At 42.2% G+C, this 21,994-nt stretch overlaps 1 protein-coding gene across 11 annotated transcripts in view; it reads right to left on the bottom strand.

Annotated features, from left to right (window-relative positions):
• Nucleotides 1-21,994, bottom strand: part of NEO1 (neogenin 1) — a 185,079-nt gene that overhangs the window by 27,156 nt on the left and 135,929 nt on the right. For 7 of the 11 annotated variants that reach the window (XM_073579448.1, XM_073579449.1, XM_073579456.1 and 4 more), the window contains exons 5-12: nucleotides 16,408-16,544; nucleotides 10,165-10,319; nucleotides 8,976-9,096; nucleotides 7,639-7,855; nucleotides 7,108-7,262; nucleotides 6,839-6,987; nucleotides 6,373-6,511; nucleotides 6,228-6,277 (exon numbers count right to left, since the gene is read on the bottom strand). In XM_073579448.1, the coding sequence (XP_073435549.1) occupies nucleotides 6,228-6,277; nucleotides 6,373-6,511; nucleotides 6,839-6,987; nucleotides 7,108-7,262; nucleotides 7,639-7,855; nucleotides 8,976-9,096; nucleotides 10,165-10,319; nucleotides 16,408-16,544 (1,123 nt within the window). The remainder of the gene's footprint in view (nucleotides 1-6,227; nucleotides 6,278-6,372; nucleotides 6,512-6,838; nucleotides 6,988-7,107; nucleotides 7,263-7,638; nucleotides 7,856-8,975; nucleotides 9,097-10,164; nucleotides 10,320-16,407; nucleotides 16,545-21,994) is intronic. The other 4 variants (XM_073579453.1, XM_073579458.1, XM_073579455.1 and 1 more) reach the window with 1 other exon arrangement.

The raw sequence follows: 21,994 nt of genomic DNA, 5'->3' as shown, positions 1-21,994 counted from the left end.
GTCGGGGCTGCAGGCAATTTCAGAAAAAGCAAGCTGGTCAAATGTAAATGCATTTCATGAGCTGATGAACACAGACAGGTATTTATATATGTAGATTGGTAATACAATAAATTGTTTTGATAAGTAGAGGCCAAAAAATGTTTTCCGGTTGAGGTGCCACCTGCAGGTCATTGTGTCTTTCTGCAGTTTTATGAAAATGAATGTTTAAACTGTATTTAGTGATAAAATCGTGAATGTGTGGTTTGTTTGGCTGTTTTCTTCCTGAAAGGAGCAAGTTTACCTTTCAAATGGTGTATCCTGTGTGTGGAGCGAAGTAATCAGCTAAAAAAGCAGTGCATGCTTACAAATGTATTGGTAGTGTGCTTTGGGATACTGTGGTGCCACCTGCAGGTCATTTTTCCTTACTGCAGGTTTATGAAAATGAATGTTTAAACTGTATTTTGTGATCAAATCGTGGATGTGTGGTTTGTTTGGCTATTTTCTTGCTGAAGGGAGCAAGTTTACCTTTAAAATGGTGTATCATTTGTGTGTGTGAGTGCAGTATGAACGGGGATACAAAGGAATCACCAAAAATCAGTGGTTAGAAATAATAGAATAGATTTTCAGAGCTGTACTTACACCGGGTGAAATAAGTGTTGAACACGTCATCAAATTTCTAAGTAAATACATTTCTTAATGTGCAATTGACATGAAATCCACTGATTCTGCACGTTCTATGAAATCAAACTACAGATGCCCATAAATTAAAGGGGTATTCCGAACTCCAAGATCCTATCCCAATAAGTGGAAGGTGTAATAATTAAATTAGCAAATATCTCCAATTAGAAATGTATAGTGTTTTTGTATTCGCTATGTTTCTTTCCTCAAGTACAGGCATTGCAGGACCCTAAGTACCCATGGTTATGATCACTATCAACTAGCTGTCACGTGGACACAACCACGGATACATAAGGTCCTGCAATGCCTGCACATGAGGAAAGAGACATAGTGAATAAAAAAAAAAAACTAAATTAGATATCTTATTGGATGTATTTGCAGATATTATTACACTTACTATATATTAGGATAGGATCATAGAGATGGGAATACCCCTTTAAAGTTGTGTGTAATAATGAGAAATGACATAGGGAAAAAGTATTGAACACACTTTCTGAAATTTAATTGAATACTTTCTACGAAAGCCTTTATTGATGATGACAGCTTCAAGACACCTCCTGTATGGAGAAAGTAGTCACATGCATTGTTCAGATGTGATTTTGGCCCATCTTTGCTGGCCGTGAGATTGGGATCATTGTGTTGCTGAAAGGTGCACCCTGGTTTTAGCATCATCCTGGCAGATGTCAGCAAATTTTTATCAAGAGTGTCTTGGTACATTTGTCCATTCATCCTCCCCTCAATCATATGAAGTTTGCCAGAGCCGAATGCTGAAAAACAGCCCCACTCCATGATGTTTCCACCGCCAAACGTCACTGCTGGTATGGTGTTTTGAGGGCGACATGCAGTACCTTTTGGGCTCCAAACAAGGTCTGTACTATGGCATCCAAAGAGCTCAATTTTGGTTTCATCTGACCAGACTATATTCTCCCAATATTTTACAGGCTTGTCTAAATGTTTTTGAGCAAATTTTAAACACACTAGTACAGGTTTTTTGTTCAGCAATGAAGTCGTCCGTGGTGAACGTGCATACAGGCCATAGAGGTCGAGTGCATGACTTGTTTTCTTTAATACAATTGTAACTGCGGATTACAGATTTTTTTCTGTAGCTCTCCAGAGGTGGTCCTTTGCTCTTGGACAGCACTTCTGATAATTAATATTTAAACTTTTCTAGGAGCACCTGGTCGTGGGCGGTTTACTGCAAAATTATTTTCTTTCCACTCCCAGATTATGGCCCCAACAGGGCTCAATAGAACCTTCAGTCATTTTGAAATTTTTCTGTAACCAATGACATCAGTATATTTTGCAATAATAATGTTGCGAATGTCTGGAGAAAGCTCACTGGTTTTACCCATCATGAGATGTTTCTATTTTTTATAGTAGAACCAGCTGATATTTTTCACTAAGTGGCAGGATTGCTTTCTAATTGCTGAGAGATTTCAGCTTGCTTCATGACTTTCCAAGGCTATTTGTACCTCTCTTTCTTCACATGTTCAATACTTTATCCCTTTGTCATTTCTCATTATTACACTTATCAATTTATGGACATCTATGGTTTGCTTTCTTTGCCTGTGCCTGTGTGGATTGGATGGGTTGTTACAGACATCTGGTGAGAATTTGATATCAATAGCACCTTTAGAAATATATTTGCTTAGAAAATTGGTGACATGTTCAATACTCTCTACACCAGCTGTATAGCCATAGATTTAGTGAATAGAAACAAGAAACCTCTTACCTACCCAAAAATAATTTAGAAATTTTAAACAGTTAATAAAATGATCGGTTTCAAAAAGCAGCCATGTAGTGATTAGTACTATCTAACAAATTATTCTAGTAATCCCAGTGTGAACTGAAAAAAGTATGTAAGCTGTACGAAAGCAAGAGCAATGAATAATCAAGGCAGAAGATCAAAAGCAATTAACAGCTAACAGCAATTTTGTGTGAAGAAAACTTCATAATGGAGTCAAAGTAGCAGATTTATTGTGGGTACCAACCTTCTAAGAGTACACTTACTAACATATTGGCACTTACAGACATGGCTATAATTGCCACTCTTCTGGTAAACCCGCAACAATCTTTGAAATAACTTGATAAAAGTATTTTTTCAATCTAAATGTATTAAATATCAATGAATGAATGAAAATGAGACATTACTTTTGAATTTTGGTTCAACTGAAAAATTGGGACTAAAATGATGGAGCCCTGAACTGAATTTTTCTGCACAACGATTTCTGTAACTCTCAATGAGACTTCTGCACCTGTCCATAGATATTTTGGCCAACTCCTTGAGAGGAAACTGCTCCAGCTGTCTCAGGTGTCAAAGTTGCCTTCTACAAACTGCAGGTTTTAGCTCCTTTCACAGATGTTTAAAAGGGTTGTCCGGGCTTTTCACATAATCTCAGTACATATCTGGGCTGCAGAATTATGACAATAAGTAATTTACTTTCTGTCACTAGTTTGCACGGTTTTCTAGATATTCTTAACAGAACGTCCAAGGGGGGGTGTTATGGCATTGAAATGAGAACTAGTCGTAACCTCCTACTCTACTCCAAACATGCCCTCTATAGCAACAACCCCTCCCTCCATAGCTACACACCCTCCCCGTCCACATGAAGCAGCCCTCATCACACAGTAACAAATTCTTCCCCTCCAGCAGCCTCAGTGCAGAGAGCTGCTCCTCCCCCAGACACACGCTGAACAGTTATCTATGGAAAGTGAACCTAGTGAGGAGGAGGGAAAATCGTCCTGTATTCTGGGCCACTCCATGATTAAAATACATAACTCATTATCAGTAATTCCTTCCCTCACTGTCCCAGGCTGCTGGCAGCAGTGAGAACAGACTGTGTGATGGCCAATGATGGGGGTCTGCAGATTCTAATCTGCACAGGGGATGGTAGTCACTGATGTAATCTGTTGTGTGACAAACCCTCTGCTGTGTGAATGAGACAGCTCTGTGTCACTGATGTCTTCACACAGCAGCAGATTTGGTGCAGTGTATGTGAGCACTGTGTCTCTAATAATAACAAATACTGATGGGAGCTGCCTGTCACAGAATACAGGATGATTTTCCCTCCTCACTAGTTTCACTTTCCATAGAACACTGTCCAGCGTGTGTCTGGGGGAGGAGCAGCTGGGTGGTCTGCTCTCTGCAGTGAGGCTGCTAGAGGGGGAGGATTTGTTACTGTGTGATGAGGGCTTCTTCATGTGGACGGGGAGGGCCTGTAGCTATGGAGGGTGGGGTTGTTGCTATAGAGGACATGTTTGGAGTAGAATAGGAGGTTACGACTAGTTCTCATTTCAATGCCATAACACCCCCCACCCTTTGGACGCTCTGTTCAGAATATCTTGAAAACCGTGCAAACTAGTGACAGAAAGCAAATTAGTTATTGTCATAATTCTGCAGCCCAGATATGTACTGAGATTATGTGAAAAGCCCGGACAACCCCTTTAATATGACTTAAATCAGGCAACTTTAGAATAGTCGAATGATTTGCTCTTTGCCATTCTTGGATATTCTTAGCTTGGGTGTATTGGGTTATTAACCTGTTGGAGAAACCATGACCTGCGACTCAGACCAAGCTTGGGGATACTGGGCAGCACATTTCACTCCAACATGTCTTGATGGTCTTGAGATTTCATCATACTCTGCACAGAATCAAGACATCCTATGCCAGATGCAGCAAAGCAGCCCAAACCTCGTCCATGTTTCACAAAGGTACAATGTTCTTTTCTTTGTATGCTTTATTTTTGCATCTGTGAACATAGAGCTGATGTGTCTTGCCAAAGTTCCAGTTTTGTTTCATCTGCATCTGTCCAAAGGACACTCTTCCAAAAGCTTTGTGGCTCGTAAGTATGCATTTAGGCAAATCTAGTATCACTTTTTTTTTTTAATTATTTGCTTTCAACCATTGTTTTCTCCTCGGTTGTCTTCCAATGAAATCCACTTTGTCCAAGATAGCGACGGATGGTGGGACTGAACACAGACCTCGGAGTTCACTGCAAACCTCTTTGGAAGTTACTCTTCGTTCTTTGGTAATCATTTATATTATCAGCCCCTTGAATTTGACATCAATTTTCCTCTTGCAGCCACATACATGGAGGTGGCTACAGTCCCATAGACCTTTAACTTTTTAATAATGTATGCAACTGTAGTACCAGAAACAGCGAGCTGTTTGGAGATGGTCCACTAGCTTTTACCTTAAACGTGTTTGTCTATAATTTTCTTTCTAATCTCCTGAGACAACTCTTCTTTGGTCCATATTCACTGTGGTACACACCATGATAAACAGCACAGTACACACTTTTCATCTTCTATGGGTCACACCACAGTTTAACATGCTCCTATGGTCAAATAATTTTCAATCTTTTCTAGGGGTACCATCATTTTTGTCCAGGCCATTTCCTTCAATTTAATATTCTGTTTTTCTGTTGAACCACAATGTAAAAGCAATTTCAGGTTTTTATTTGTTGACAATCAGCTAATTTAGACTGAAAAAGACTTTTGCTCGTTTTAAGTTAATTTAGTGACCATTGTGGGTTTTTCTTAGTATTTAACAAAAGGGTACTAACAATTATGTCCACATCTGTGTATGAAAGTATGATATTTTTATTTAATTTTTATTACCAAGTACAGTGGTGCTTGAAAGTTTGTGAACTCTTCAGAATCTTATATATATCTACATAAATTTGACCTAAAACTACATCAGATTTTCACGCAAGTCCTAAAAATAGATAACCAAGTAAAAAACGAGTAAAAAATATTAAACTGACTTTTTTACTGAGAAAAATTATCCAAAATCACATATCTGTGTGTACAATAGAAAATGAACCTTTAGGAACATAAAATAATTTAAAGATGAGATTTCAGACTGGTGTTTTCAAACAATGGGAAGTCAAACATAGTGGAAGACCGGTTTTATTTAAAAGGACAAGAATGTATCAAAGTCTGATCAAGTGGTCTGCGAGGTCAAAATGGCACCCTGCATTACAACACAAAACTTCATGGGAGAAAATCCACCAACATCACAGCATTGAGGCAGTGTTGTAAGGCGGAATGGTGTATATCATCTCCAAGCCAACGAGCAGGACTATCAGTTACTGGAATAATTTAGAGGCATTTATTGCTGCACAATGGGGTCATTCAATACAGGTTTAAAATCCCACTTTAAAAAAAAAAAAATGATAAAATCTAATATTACTCATTTACTTGCTTTATTTTTATCTACTGTATATTTAGGACCAGTGTAAAGAATTATGGTAGTTTTGGGTCACGTATATGCAAAAACTAGTATTTAAAAAAAAAAAAAAATTCTTTACCATTAAGAGGCATAACGAAAAAAAAAAATTGCAGTAGTGTAATTAAACAGATTGTCTAAACCACACATGAAGGGGGGGGGAGGTGTATAGGACTAGTTCACTCAAGGGCTAAACTCTGGGCAGGGCTTTAAGCTTAGAAAAAGAGACAAAATGTATTTGTAAAAGCCAGGACTCTTCAGGCAGAAAGAACAAGTAATCTAGATACGATGTAGCATTTAGAAATCGGTGACCTTAAGAGCCTACAATATAAGCCGTACCTGAGAGCTGCGCACCTCCAGGGTGAGGTTCTGAGGAGCGGCGCTGGGCACTGAAATGGAAAAAAAAAAGATTGCCAATGAGGGACTGAAAAGTGACTGGTGACAGCATATTTGTAATACATATCACAGGAAGCTGGATACAAACCATCAGATAGCGTCCTGACTATAACATCGTGTGTTGACACTCCAGGCCCATGCTTATTAATTGCTACTACCCGAAACGTATACTCTGTGTATTTCTTCAGATTATTTACAGTATATGAAAGCCCCGAAATGTCAAAATCCTGCAGATAATACAGAATAACATCAGAAAAACATTTAAAAACACATATATACCAATGGCGGCATACATGAGATGACAAGCAGCTAAGACTTTTCAGGGGGATTGCACATTGTACTCATGTCTTTGAACCTGAGGTTTCATTCATTTCGAAAGCTCTGTGGATAAGATTCTAAAAAATTAAATGGTGCTATGCTGTGCAAGTGCATTATAGTCACATACCAGAATACAGCGCTAATCCTGTAACTCGGAGTAAACGCGTCTCTTTCAGATGTCAATTTAAAAAAAAAAAAAAGGGACTCTAAAGTACAGCTAGATCAGATGGGTTTACCTGCTCGTTTCCGCCTCCTTTCTCCATATAATAAAGCTTATAGTTCTGAATTTCCCCATTTCCAGAAAGCGGCAATTCCCAGCTTACACTAACAGATGTAGCGGAAATGGCTGTAGCTCGGAGATTTGGGGCTGGACCAGGAACTTGAACTGAAAAGCGACAAATCAATGGACTCAATACATGCTATCACCAGACACACTGCATTCTGAAGACATGGCTATGACGGATTAAACGCTTTTTGCTTAACAAACCCTACAAAATTCTCTTACCCTCAGGTTGAGTCTCCACCTTGAGAGGAGGTGAACTTTCACCAGTACCATAACTATTATGAGCCACCACACGGAAGTAATAGACAGTTCCTGGTAGCAGGTTCTGGATGGTGACCTGCAATTCTCCTGGACGGCTGGTGTTCTCCACACGCTCCCTTTATTCAATACAAAAGAAAAATGCATCCGTGCAAAGATCAGGACTACATGTACACATCAATGAACTGCTCTAATAATAAATGTAGATGTTTTCCACTGCAGCCTTCCATAGACATGCCACAATACTAGTGTAAACCACGAACACTAAGGTGAAAAGGTTTTAGAATAGTGACGTATATTACATTATATTACGTTACAGGAAGGTACATTTACATAAATTAAAGGGTTTGCTTGCTTCGAATTGTGTAGGTCCAACCATTCTACGGATAACATGAGTTATGCTTTTCCTATACAACATATGTCGAGCAGGGTCTTTACTATATGTTTTAGTGGTAAAACCTCACATCAATACATGATCCAAATTGTAAGGCTTACCTGTTCATTCCCTCTTTGCTGTAATATACTTGGTAGGTAAGATTGTCTCCATGGGCGTCAGCAGGCACACGCCAGGTCAGCTTGATGAAGCGCGTTGACACCAAAGAGGCCACAACATCCCGCGGGGATGAAGGAAGGGGACCTCCTGGTGTGGCAGCTACATGGTGAGCAGTGGCACGGGTCAGTGAGGGGGCAGGAGAGGTTGGGACGGTAACACCTTGACATGGTTGAGTTGGGAAAGGTGGGGGGAGGACAAGCACAGGCACACAGACACAGAGCGAAAAACAAGAACAGAAAATAAACAAAACAAACCAAGCACGGCCTCCATGCAGACATGGGCCACCTAACACCCAGAAGGACACCACTAAGATAAGGAGTCAAACAGCAATTCATTGAGACTGTGATGAAATCTGAACCTTGACCCTTTGAGCATCAAATGGTATCACCTCTGGCTGGCAATGTAGCTCACAAACATGCAAAACAGAAAATGTATCCCACAAAATAACCAAGAGACCAGCAGCGCACAGCCACAATGGAGGTCTCCTGGCTGTAAAGGGGTTCACTTGCTTAGTACTACATCCTGAAATGATAGAGCCCTTCAAAATTCCAATATATAGAATTATTTTAAGATGTCAGAAGAAAATCTTTTAATGCGTCTGAATGTTTTAAACTTTTTTTTCTGTATTTTAATGAATGTGCAAACCTACACAACGTGACAGCAGGAAGGACTGTATCATTGGCAGTCATATAACATTGCATGCAAAACCTGAAAATGTAGAACAAAAGTCAAAACACATATGGATGGGCAGAGCTGCAAGGCACACTTTGGGTAGAAGGTAGATATTAGTTTAGGAAATTTACAAGACCTCTATGTTTTCATTGGTTTGATAAAACTATCTATTCAGGAGACCTGCTGCGACATAAGATCATAACCTCAATGTCAGGAAGCTATGGGGCACTTTCCATGACATAGAAAGCAGCAGGCTACATGACGCATGAAGAGAAGGACGCTATGCAGGGGGCACTGGAAAGGAGAATCAGGAAGAGACTAGGTGGGGGACACCAAATAAGGGCCAGTGGAACAATACCCTGCAGGTGGGACTACAAGGGAAAGTCCGCTCTCAGATTAATTACAGAACAAAAGGTCAATGCTTTTTAATGGCCAAATTGTTCACTAGGTCTATAAAGTCTGCCAACAGCACACCCTCAGTTACTAAACTATGGAAATATTATGATATGATAACTATTGAAAATCTGATGCGGGACACTGGGAAGGGACAGGGAGAGTAAAAAAAAAAAAAAAAAAAAAAAAAAAGTTTTTTTTTGACACATCTTACCAGGTTCTACGATAATGAGCTGAGCTGCTGCCTGCACATTTCCCACCTCATTCTCAGCGATACACTGATAAAATCCTTCATCTGAGCGCACAAGACCAAGAACCTGAAGATTATGATCGTCCTGAACAAGAGAAAACGGTGGTGAACTTTTACCCAGAGCAGTGTGGTTTATACGCCGTTTCTATGCCATTCAGCGATTGCCTCTACTCAAAGGGAATCTGTCTGCAGTTTTTTTACACCTCAAACTAATGTCTATGTAAAGTTGCTTTAATGTTGATTAAATCCATAGATCTGTTGTAGAAAACCTTGTTTCAAGCTTTGAGAAATCCATCAGCAAATTTTTATGCAAATGAGCCACAAGCTCAGTGTGCTTGGCACTGCCCTTACAGTTCTCCGGCCTCTCTCCCTAGCTCTCGTCCGTCTGTCACTCTTGCACCCATTAAAGACAGCGGTCTTCAAATCTCCCCATTAGTGAGGAGCTAACGTGCTCAGAAAAAGCATTATCCGAGCATGCTCATGTGCTAACTGCGTGCTTGAATATATGTTCAAGTCCCGGCGCCTGTTCAAAGCCGCAACACGATGGGATTTCCCTTTTGTTAGTTAATCCCTGCATGTGTTGCAGATGCCGAAAAGCCGTGAAACATGCAGCTGCAGGGACTCTAACATATTATTCGAGCACGCCAAAGTCACTTTGTCAGTACACGAGCATGCTCGAGTAACACCTTGTCTTATAACACCTGATCATCACTAGACCCCATATAAGTAAAATGTAGAGACGTTTCAACCTCTCTGGTTTTTCTCAAGGTACCAATGCAGCGTACTGATGCAGTGTTTATAAAGGCAACAGATCTGTCAATTAACCAATCACCACAGTTAGATATGCCACAAAAATTACATCATGTAATATATATTCTGAATATCAAAACTATATTTACAACATTATATACATGGAGTCATTCCTTTAAAGATGATGTGTAGTCAAGAACAACTTTTAATATGACTTGCTAGTATATAGTTTTATGGAAAGAGGGTCCTCGGTTCTATGTGGCACAGGTATTATAGAGATCCTGCTCCAAGTAGGTTAGATGTAAGGAATAGAAATGCATACAGTAACACATTAAACATCTAGATTACCATGAAATCCTTACTGAACCTCCACACTACGACTGCACTCCACATGTTCACTTACCACTATTTTGAAGTAGTCACTTGGGATGACCACATCTCCATTCTTCACCCATTTGACAGTAGGGGCAGGTCTTCCTCTAACTTCACACTCAAACACAATATCCATAGATTCATGAGCATGTGTGTTTGATGGTTTAACATAAAATACAGGAGGCACTGCAAGAGGGAATGCGTTATATTTCTTACATGGGTGCATACAGATGTGCAAATGTGGAGATGCAAATACATTTCTAAAGAGATACTTGAAACTAGATTATTAAACCTACATATGTATGGTAAGCATGGGGTACCATACTCCATGGAGTGGCCTAGCCAGTCTCCAGACCTTAATCCCATAGAAAAATTATTGAGGGAGTTGAAGCTCCGAGTTGCCAAGCAACAGCCTCAAAATCTTAATGATTTAGAAATAATCTGCAAAGAAGAGTGGACCAAAATTCCTCCTGACGTGCTCAAACCTCATCATCAACTACAAAAAAAAGTCTGACTGCTGTGCTTGCCAACAAGGGTTTTGTCACAAAGTATTAAATCTTGTTTGCCAGAGGGATCAAATACTTTTTTCTCACTGCAAAATGGAAATAAATTTATGTAATTTATACAATGTGATTTTCTGGATTTTATTTTTGATATTCTATCTCTCAATGTTAAAGTTAACCTACCCTTAAAATTACAGACTGTTCATGTCTTTGCCAGTGGCCACCCTTAGCAGTAATAACTGCAATCAAGCAGTTACAATAGCTGGCAATGAGTCTTTTACAACACTCTGGAGGAATTTTGGCCCACTCATCTTTGCAGAATTGCTGGAAACCCTCCAATGTAGCTGAAGTACGAGCATGAGCTGCCTTTTTAAGGTCATACCACGGCATCTCAAAGGGATTAAAGTCATGACTTTGACTAGGCCACTCCAAAGTCTTAAGAAAAACAAAATTAAGCCATTCAGAGGTGGAATTGCTGGTGTGTTTTGGATTATCGTCCTGCTGCATAACCCAAGTGCGCTTCAGCTAGAGGCCATGAATAGATGGCCTGACATTCTTCAGGATTTTTTGGTAGAAAGCAGAATTCATGGTTTCATTTACGACAGCAAGTCTTCCAGGTCCTGAAGCAGCAAAACAGCCTCAGACCATCACACTACCACCACCAAATGCTATGTCACTTCTATGCCAGATGTAATGGGACATACACCTTCCAAAAAGTTCAATTTTTGACCCATCAGCTCACAGAGCATTCACCCAAAAGCCTTGCTCAGCAGCAGTTTTCATCTTTGAACTCTGCCATGCAGGCCATTTTTCCCAGTTTCTTTCTTATGGTGGAGTCATGAACACTAATCTTAACTGAGCCAAGTGAGAATCATAGCATCGTAGAGTTGGAAGGGACCTCCTGGGCCATCTGGTCCAACCCCCTGCTCAAAGAAGGATTCGCTAAATCATCCCAGACAGATGTCTGTCCAGCCTCTGTTTGAAGACTTCTATTGAAGGAGAACTCACCACCTCTTGTGGCAGCCTGTTAAGGCCCCTTTACATTTAGCGATGCACCAGCGATCCGACCCAGTCAGGATCGCTGGTGCATCGCTAAATGATCGCTAGTGAGCTTCCACACAGGAAGATCTCACAGTGATGCAGCAGCAACGCAGCGCACGATACTCACCTTTCACACACAACGATCCTGATGTCCTCCCGCCCGCCTCCACGCGTCGCTCGTCGTCACAGCAGGAAGCAGACGACGAGAAATGGAGCCGCGCGATCAGCAATGGACAGTGGGGGAGCCGGTCGGAGGTAAGTATCACACATAGCGATATCGGTTGCAATATCGCTATAACGTCACAAAATCAGTGACGTTTTAGCGATATTGCTAGCAATATCGCTATGTGTAAAACCCCCTTAACACTTAATAATCACTCTGTCAAAAAGTTTTTTTTAATATCTAATCTGTGTCTCCTCCCATTCAGTTTCATCCCTGAAGTTCTTTGGATGTTGTAGTGGGATCTTTGGTGATCTCTTTGATGGGTCGTTGCTGCACTCTTGGAGTACTATTTCATGTTTTCGCCATTTGTAGATAATGGATCTCACTGTGGTTCGCTGGAGTCCCAAAGCTTGAGAAAGGGCTTTATAACCTTTTCCAGACTGATAGATCTTTGTTTCTCATTTGATCCAAAATTTATTTGGATTGCGGCATGAAGTCTAGCTTTTGGGGAGCTTTTGGTCACTTTGTCAGGCAAGTCCTATTTAAGTGATTTCTTGATTGAGATCAGGTGTGGTAGTAATCAGGCCTGGGTGTGGCTAGGGAATTTGAACGCAATTTCCAAAAGATGTTATAAACCACAGACAATTTATGTTTTTTTTTGGGGGGGCAATCACTTTTTCACACAGGGTCCTGTAGGTTTCAATTTCTTTTTCCCTTAATAAAGACTTTCATTGAAAACTGCATTTTTCGTTTTATTTTTTTTTTTTAATTTAAATTTGTTTGGTGATCTGACACTTAAGTGTAACAAACATGGAAAGGAATAGGAAATCAGGAAGGGGGTAAACACTTTTTCACACAAATATATAGTGAAGATGCACAGTGGCATAGAGTTGCCTCACCAGTCAGGAGAAGAAAAGCATCCGACGCACTTTTGCACCTAGCGTTATCTTGTCCATCATTAAGTTGTCATTCATCAGTCTTAACAATTTGGGGTCTCACATGTTATGTATACCTTTTTAGTCATTTAATAAACTACTTTTTTTTTTTGTCTTATTGTGCCTTGCACTTATTCTTATATGTTTTCTTTGAAACTGGATTAGCAGATTAAGAAATGGGAGGAAGATTATGAGCATGGTTCTTAATTTACAAATGATACAAGGCAAAGAATCCTATTCAACATCATTAGTAATATGGTGCATGTTACCTAGAAAATGGAAAAAAAACAATATAAGGCAGGCCCTGATTGACTATCTGCCTCACCGGGCAGATTCCTGGTGGGCTGATCGAGTCTGGGCTGCTCTGCTTGGCAATTATTTGTGCACAGCACCACGTTAGCACCGCCTTCCACTGTTCACTGGATTGCAAACACAGGCCAGGCAAGTACAGCGGAGCTTGTAATCGACACTGGACATGCCTATACATCAGCTAGTAGGAAATCAAGGAGCTGAAGAAGAGAATACTCGTCGTCCCTGCAGGAGCAGAGGGAGGAAAGGAGAAGATTGAAAATAACTAGCAGAGCAAGAGAGAAACATATTAGGAAAGCTAGGAGGGGTGTAAATTAGAGTAGAGAAACAGTTGTATAGGAATGGGCAGGAGTTTGGAGCAGACAGAAGAAAAGAAACACTTAGGCTGCGTTCACACGTCGCGTTTTTGCCGCGAAAACACAAAAAAACAGCATCACAGGGGGTGTTGGAGAGGAGACTCTCCACCAGGCTGTGGGTACTATATCCCTGTAAGGCTATGTGCACACGTTGCATTCCGATTTTTCATTTTTTATTCTATTTTTTTACAGGGATATGGTACCCAGAGCCCGGAGGACAGTCTCCTCTCCTCCACCCCCTGGGTACCATCCGCAAATGTTCTGCTTACTTTTCGCATGGTGGGCACAGCCACATGCGGAAAGTAAGCAGAACAATGCATTTCTATGTGGGCGGAATCCCCGCGATTCCGCAAAATTAATGAGCATGCTGCGTATTTTTCCACGATGTGATTCCGCCGGGGGAAAATCCACAGCATTGTGGAATCCCATAGGAATGCATGGGATGCTTTTTTGCGTTTTCGCGGCAAAACCCGCGTTAAAAACCGCCGCGAAAACGCGAAAAAACCTCGATGTGTGAACGCAGCCTAAAAATTAGAATAAAAAAATCGGGTTATATACACCTTCAGGCGTCCCGCGCAGCCTTCCCAGGCCTCAGCGATGCTCCCGTTCACAGTAATGCTTTGCAAGACCTTTGATGACATCGCGGTCTCGCGATACTGTAGCGGTCCCTATTCCTCGCGAGATCGCTACAATATCGCGAGACCGCGACGTGAATATAACACGATTTGTTATTTTATTATTTTTAACATTAGATCTTTTTACTACTGATGCTGCATAGGCAGCCTCAATAGTAAAAAGTTGGTCACAATCATCAAACACTATGATGAGTGTGACCAACCTGTCAATCAGTTCTCCAAGCGATGCTATAGATTGCTTAGAAAACGCTAGTATTCTGCAAGCTAATTACGCTTGCAAACCGCTAGTTTTTCTGCGGGAAAATCGCGGGAATTTAAAATGTGATTTTCCCGCGGAATGGAATTCCCGCGGAAGTTACCGCGGGAATTCAGCAACATGTGCACATAGCCTTAAACACAGTGGTGCAAAGCAGGGGTGAGAAAGAAGAACGTCAAGTACTGGGAGCATAAGAAGGGAGCAGTTACTGCTCACAAGTTTCTCTAAACCAATCAGTAAATGTTTTCTTATTTTTTCCCACTATTGGGACTGGGGCTTATGTGAAACATGGGCAGAAAATCTGGGATCTTTTCACTGAATCAGTAAGTGAGCCCATTTTTAATGTAATTTTGAATTAAATGTAATTTTTTATATAGTAGCATGGACTCTATCTTCTTTTTCTTCATGATTCTTTGAGTCACTACACTTATTATCTCCTGATAACTATGTTGACCTGGAATACTTTAAGAAATATTTGCAAAGCCTAAGTGGTCTGTGGGCCTGGTGATTATTATTGCAGGGGCAGTGAGGGGGGAGGTTGCTAGTGTCATACCAGCAAAAAAAACAGGTACTATGGGTATTGTAGCATGGAATGAGTTTGGATTTTGTACAGCAGGTGTGTGATGTGTGTGCCATCTGCTCATCTTCTATGCGACCCATTAGGGCACCGCTGTACATGTGAAAAGGGGTTACATGCAAAATACAAATATAAACTACAATGAGTAAACTAACAGTGACATAACAGAGAGGAGAGAGCCCTGACCTTGCGGGCTTACAGTCTACAGGATGAGGAGGAAGGAGACAGCAGGTTGGGGATATATATATATATATATATATATATATATATACATATACACACACACACACACACATATATACATACATACACGACATGTGACACAGCACTATATGTAGGTTTCGGAGCCGGAAGTGATACAAATATCTAATGTGTGAGTGACGTGTGTATGTCGGTCGGTCATGTATCTAATGTGTGAGTGACGTGTGTATGTCGGTCATGAAACCAATGTGAGTGACGTGTGTATGTCGGTCATCTACCTAATATGTGAGTGACGTGTGTGTCAGTCGGTTATGTATCTAATGTGTGAATCACGTGTGTGCATCTATTTTATGTGTTAGCACTGTTGCTTTGCAGCGCTGAGGTCCTGGGTTAATATCCCATTAAGATCACCATCTGCAAGGAGTTTGTATGTACTCCCCGTGTTTGTGTGGGTTTCCTCCAGGTTCTCCGGTTTCCTCCCACACTCCAAAGACATACTGATAGGGAATCCAGATTGTGAGCACCAATGGGGACAGTAATGATGTATGTAAAGTGCTGCGGAATATGATAGAGCTATATAAGCAAAGCATAATAAATAAAACTAACAAACTAAATAAAACAATACAGAAATTGCAGATTGGGAGTTTCCTTTCAGATGTAACAAAGTAAAAGGTTAAATGATTCAAAATATGGACAGCAATAAAACACAGGGTGATACTAGAGAGAAGCACACCACCCGATCAAATATGATAAAGGTTTAATAAAAGGCTGGTCCAGCAGTACACCATAGGGGACATCCTGAGGATGTGCAATCAACAAAACCTCTGTTGGACATGGAAGGGAGTGACCCAATTCATCTCTATCTGCCCCTCTTATCACCTGGAAGGAAGTGGGACAGGGAACACAACATTACATCCCTCTTCAGAAGGGCAAGAGAAAATAATTGAGCGTCCTAGTGTAAACTCCATTGGGAGATTTCATTAGGAACCTACATGAACCATAGAACACAATACAAGTCCAAGTGTTTCATATGGTTCTGTGGTATAAATAAGTGTTTTATATGAGAAATGATATAGTATAGTCCAATGTCATTACCAATATTCATGTATTTTAATATTTTTAGATAATATGTACAATCCTTTAAATGGAAGTCATGTTCTGTACCAACTACAATATTATTTATAAAGGTCAGAATTCCACGCTTTCCCAACAATAGGGTGCAGTTTGTTTCCATACACAGGTAAAGCATAATATCTGTGTCAGACACATTTCCCACTACAATTATTTTTTTTTCATACCTTGCACAATGAGCTCAGCCTGGGCACGGATCGTTTGGTTCCCATTGTCCGCCGTACATGTATAGATCCCAGCATCTTCCTCCGTGACATTGCTGATCTGCAGGCTGCCTCCCGCCAACAATGCCAATCTGTCCGAACTGGAAATGGTGAGCACAGTCAATGGACACGGAAAGTCAGGCCATCAAGGTATGCATTGTACCTAACAATGACAGCTACAGGATAGTGGTGATCTTAGCTGTATTGATCTTCCTATATTACTGAATGAAGCTTTGTGGAACAATCTCACCACCCTACAGGGTACAAGTGTTTGTCTGATAGTAACAATTCCATACACGCCATAGTAAAGAATAGAGATGCCAAAAATGTCTCTCTAAAAGAATGGCCGCTACAACGGAATATTCATTTAAAAGAACAAAAAAACAGTAACATAGGAAGAAGGAATCAGAGATGATCAGTCCATTTTCTATTCTAGTATGCTACATCACACGGCTATAGACTATGAACATGTCGGGCACCAAGTCATCCACTTATTAAATAAAAACAGGAATTTTAAATGTAGCAATCATGAAGCAGATCTGGAAAAACACTCAACGATTACAGGGCTCACATCAAGAATCTACTGATGAGAGCGGAGGAGGACAGATAACTCATCAGCCCATTCAATGAGAACACATTTAGCATTTTCTAACTGATTGTGTAATATAAAATAAATGTAAATATCTGGCATTTTACCATATTCTTCGTATTTTAGCAAAAATCCAAGAGTCTAGCAGAATACCCAGATGTGTGTCTGGTACAAGAAACTAATCAAAACGTAAGGGTCCCGTTTCACATAGCGACGCACCAACGATCCCGACAATGATACGACCTGGTAAGGATCGCTGGTGCGTCGCTACATGGTCGCTAATAAGCTGCCAAACAGGCAGATCTCTTCGACGTCCCAGCGATCCCGACAACGATACGACCTGGTAAGGATCGCTGGTACCTTGTCACACAGCAGCTATTCTTAACTATTCCAGCCTGCCTCCCTGAGTTCTGCGTCGCCAACGCTGACAATGAAAAAATGGCCCAGGACATTCGAGCACGATCAGCGATATCCAGCGGGGGGAGGCGTCGCCATTATGTCCACATGTAGCGAGATCGCTGACGAGATCGCTGTTGAGTCACAAAATCGGTGACGCATCAGTGATCTCGCTATGTGAGACGGAGCTTAATACACGAGTGCGCTAGCGAATTGCTACTTAAAGTTTCTTGCTGCCGGTTATTTCACACCTATGCTAATTAAGAGACAGATGTTCTCCAAAATTAGAAAGTTTTTTAGGCTCTGCCATTGCACTACCTTCCTTGATTAACGCCAAGCATCATCTCCTGCAGTCTAGTAGGCAAGATACAGAACGGTGGTGTACATGATTGGCCATTATTGGCCATTTATCAATTTACAATGGGGACTGCAAAGCTGCATTCTTGGGATTCGTAGGAGTCCTGGAGGTGGGACCCTCGGCAATTAGCATGCTACCACCTATGCTATGGATATAGTTTGACAACGATCATCAACCCTAGTTAGATTTTCCCATTAGCTTTACCAGGTATAGGAATGGTTTTAACTAGAGATGAGAGACTTTGCCTTTTTTCTCAAAAGTCGGGTCGAACGAAATCGGCCGATTATCATGAAAAGTCAAAGGCCGACTGAAACACGAAACCCAATGCAAGTCAATGGGGAACCAAGGTCGGCAGTGAGTGGAGGACAGGAAACACACCTACAGTGCCCATTTTAATGCCAAAAACGTCAATTCTTATTACTTAAGCTTGTCAACCTTAATTTACTTTATAATAGTTAGGCATTGAAAACTGGGGGTTATTTGGCTAAAGTTGTGGGGGGGAGTAGGGCTGGCTCCAGATTTTTGTGGGCCCTGGGCCAAAGATTGTCACTGGGCTCTTTTAACACATGCCACAATTCATGATCCTCTGATACGGCAGAGAAATAGCTGTATAGTACAATGAAAAATACTTCACTTCTTACATCTCATGACTGATATCCATTTTAAATTCTCCAATAGCTCCAAAAACGGACAGTATATTACTCCATACAGTATTATGGACACCGCATAGTACGCTATACAGAGTAATGAGGCCCATATATTTCTCCATACAGAACCATACAGAATCATTGGTCCCATATAATGTTTGAAACAGTATATGATGAGCTCCACATAATGCTACAGTATATGTTGGTCCCCATGGATGAAGCTCCACTGTGTTATGGGCCCAAATAATGCTCCATATATAATGGGCCCCATTTCTATTGCTCCAGTGCATAATGGGCCCTGTAAATGCTGCTCCAGTGTCTGATGTCCACCTTTGGAATGCTCCAGTGTATGGTGGGCCTCATATTCTCCAGAGTATAGTGCTCCCCAAAAATAGCTGTCCCAACATTGAAAACAATTACATAAGTCCCCTCGTTAGGGAATCCCTGTACTAGTCTGGACTCTTCGTCGTCCCCATCTTCTATCTCACTGCACTTGGACTGTTTAGGCAGAGGGCGTACAGACGTGATGTCATCGTGCTCTCTGACCAGAATGTCACTGTCAGGAAACACAAAAGACGTCACGGCGGTGGAGCAGGGAGAGGTAAGTATTTCAACTTTGCAAGTGCTGTGATCCTGAGCAAGCTGGGGGGGCCCACTCATTGGCGACGGCTCTGGCACAGGGCCCCTCATAGTACGGCGATGTGTCTGACAGCGGGTGGGCCCGGCCCTGTGTCTGACAGCGGGTGGGCCCGGCCCGGCCCTGTGTCTGACAGCGGGCCGGGTTGGGTGGGGTGGGCCCGGCCCTCCCACCGGCAGAGACACTTTTGCTTACTATGAGGGGCCCTGTGCCAGGGCCGTCGACCATGAGTATGCCCCCCCCACCTGCTCAAGGAACCTGCACTTTCATCTGCACCTTCCTCTTTGTCACCGTGTAAGGTGGTATAGTATGCGGGAAGGGGAACCTGAGTTTCATCAGGGTCAGATTCTGGCTGTGTAGAGTGCGAGGGGAATGTAGTGGTCTGGGTCAATGTACCAGCAGAATCATCTAGCAGTGGCTGGGCATCAGTGCACTTGTGGCGCCCCCGGGAGTACGGTCGCCACAGTGGCACTACCTTCCTCCTCGGGAGTGTGATGTCACGCTTGGGAGCAACGAAGGATCTCTCTAGCAGTTAAACCAACACACAACACAGTTCCCACTCCAGGCCAGCAGGGAGACCTCTGAACTTGACTGCTGAGGAGCTGCTCTCTGTGGTCGGGAGAAGGTAAGTTAGGGCAGTCTGTGAAGGGAAGGGGAAGTGGAGGATGAGCAGAGTTAACGCTCACTCCTACCTGGAGCACATGGCCGGGATTCCGGTCTCCGAGTTTGTAGGGACACTGAAGCAGAAACCGGAGGAAGTAGCAGCTGGAAATGCTCTGTTCCCAACTAAGGTTCGGAGGCCCCAGCAGCGATGTGTGTGAGCCAGAAGGAAAAGGCTATGGCTGCCTGCCATACGAGAAAGTTCCAAAAGAGAGTCAACAGGGGGAACTTCAGTGAACTCAGTACCGCGAGTACCTCAGATAAGCGCTAGAACGGAGGCCACACTACCTATCTGCAGAGAGAATTCCAAATTTGCTTCCAGGCTGACCAACTCCTTCTCCATCTGTACTCTGGGTCCTGGACGGCACTTACCAAGTACAGGTAAAGTAACTGCACGACTGTCTGTCATCTTTCTCCTGCGCACGGCTCTGCTACATCCTGCACTGCACACCATCTACCAACTCTTTCATCTGCCCTGCGACTACGGCCCTACCTGCGCAGGGCTTCTACATCTTAGCTGCACCACAACATATGCCCCAGAGAAGCGACACTGCAGCGCGGGTCAATGTGATCAGAAACCACAGGTGGCGTCATGTATCATTCACCTAGAAACGTTATTCACCCGTTTGCATGGACGCCCAGGGCCACGGAACGAGTCATCACCACCGACGTGACACATCCCTCTGAGACACCGGCCCGGTACCGATTACCCACACTGCCCTGGCTGGCCACCCACACTCCATGTTAGATTAATCTTGGACTGGGGAATTCACGATTTGACTTGATAACCCAGGCATGGTATGATAGAAAGAGCTACATGGACTAATGTGAAGTGTGGCCTGCTGCATCATTCACTTTTGGTGGGGGTGAAGGACACAAGGAAAGGGGTTCTTCCCGACCAGGAGCCAGCACTTGACGACTCAGTGCTTGCATTTTTTGAAACTTCAGAAGAGGAGTGCATATTTGCTGGAGTCTGTTTCGGCAATGTAAGCCAAAACCAGTTCCTGATGCTCCGGCTTTAAAAGCGATTAACCTACTCCCAGAAAAGGTAGCCTTTCAGGCGTTCCGGAGCCAGACCATGACGCAGGCTCAACACCTCCTGCCTTAGCTGCTATTGTGCTTTTGCCACTACCAGCAGATGCACCACCACCATCAGCACCAGCTGGCCCCCCCACGTCCACATCCGCGGCCTCTTGCACCAAACTTCAAAATGTTGCAGAACATGAACCCATAACAACATCAGATATATGGTACTGTATCAGAAGCGTACAGCTCTATACAGTCAAAGGATGATTGTCAATCTCCCTATATATGGATATGAAGAGTACTGGATAATGGATCTGAAGAGTACAGCTGTAAACAGTGTATGGGTCAATGTTGTCAATCTCAGTACTTATTTTCACAGTCAGAAAATAACACTCACTTGGTCAGTTTGGATTAGACCAGAATATAAAAAGCAGTAAATGGGTAATGTATCAAAAGCGTAGAGCTGTATACACTAGTGTTGGGGTAATTTTTAAATGTACATCTAAATTGCAGGAGTAACCCACAGACTGTCACACGCTCAGGATGGATCACACCACAATATAACAAGAAGATGCGCAAGAAATAATCACACATGTGGGACAATGTTCCAGGTGTCATTGATACACTTAAGAGTGGTGGGTGGAGGAGGCAGAAAGGGTAATAATAATAATAATCTTTATTTATATAGCGCCAACATATTCCACAGCGCTTTACAGTTGAACAGTTTCAAACACAACAGTCATAAGTAATAACGTTAACAATACAATAATTAAAGCGAAATAAGACGACCCTGCTCGTGGGAGCTTACAATCTTGAATCTACAATGAGGTGGGGGCGATACAAAGCACAGGTTTATATTTACAATGATGGTCCAGCCATCTTCAGGGGGTGGGGGATAGATGGAGATAGTGAATGGGCTACACACACACAAGCATAAAGTGACTTTGATTACTGAATGTGATAGGCCGCTCTGAACAAATGTGTTTTGAGCGAGCACCTAAAACTATGCAAATTGTGTATGGTCCTAATATCTTGGGGTAGAGCATTCCAGAGGATTGGCGCAGCACGGGAGAAGTCTTGGAGTCGGGAGTGGGAGGTACGGATTAGGGCAGTGGTTAGTCGAAAGTCATTTGCAGAGCGCAGTGGTCGGTTAGGCCGATAGACAGAAATGAGGGAGGAGATGTAAGGGGGTGCCGCACTGTGGATAGCTTTGTGGGTGAGAACAAGTACTTTGAATT

The sequence above is a fragment of the Dendrobates tinctorius genome, unplaced genomic scaffold (genome assembly GCF_039654945.1).
Source record: "Dendrobates tinctorius isolate UK_male_01 unplaced genomic scaffold, ASM3965494v1 ptg000062l, whole genome shotgun sequence".
Lineage (NCBI taxonomy): Eukaryota > Metazoa > Chordata > Amphibia > Anura > Dendrobatidae > Dendrobates > Dendrobates tinctorius.
Note: the sequence above shows the minus strand (reverse complement) of the source record. Positions and strands in the feature narration are given on the sequence as shown.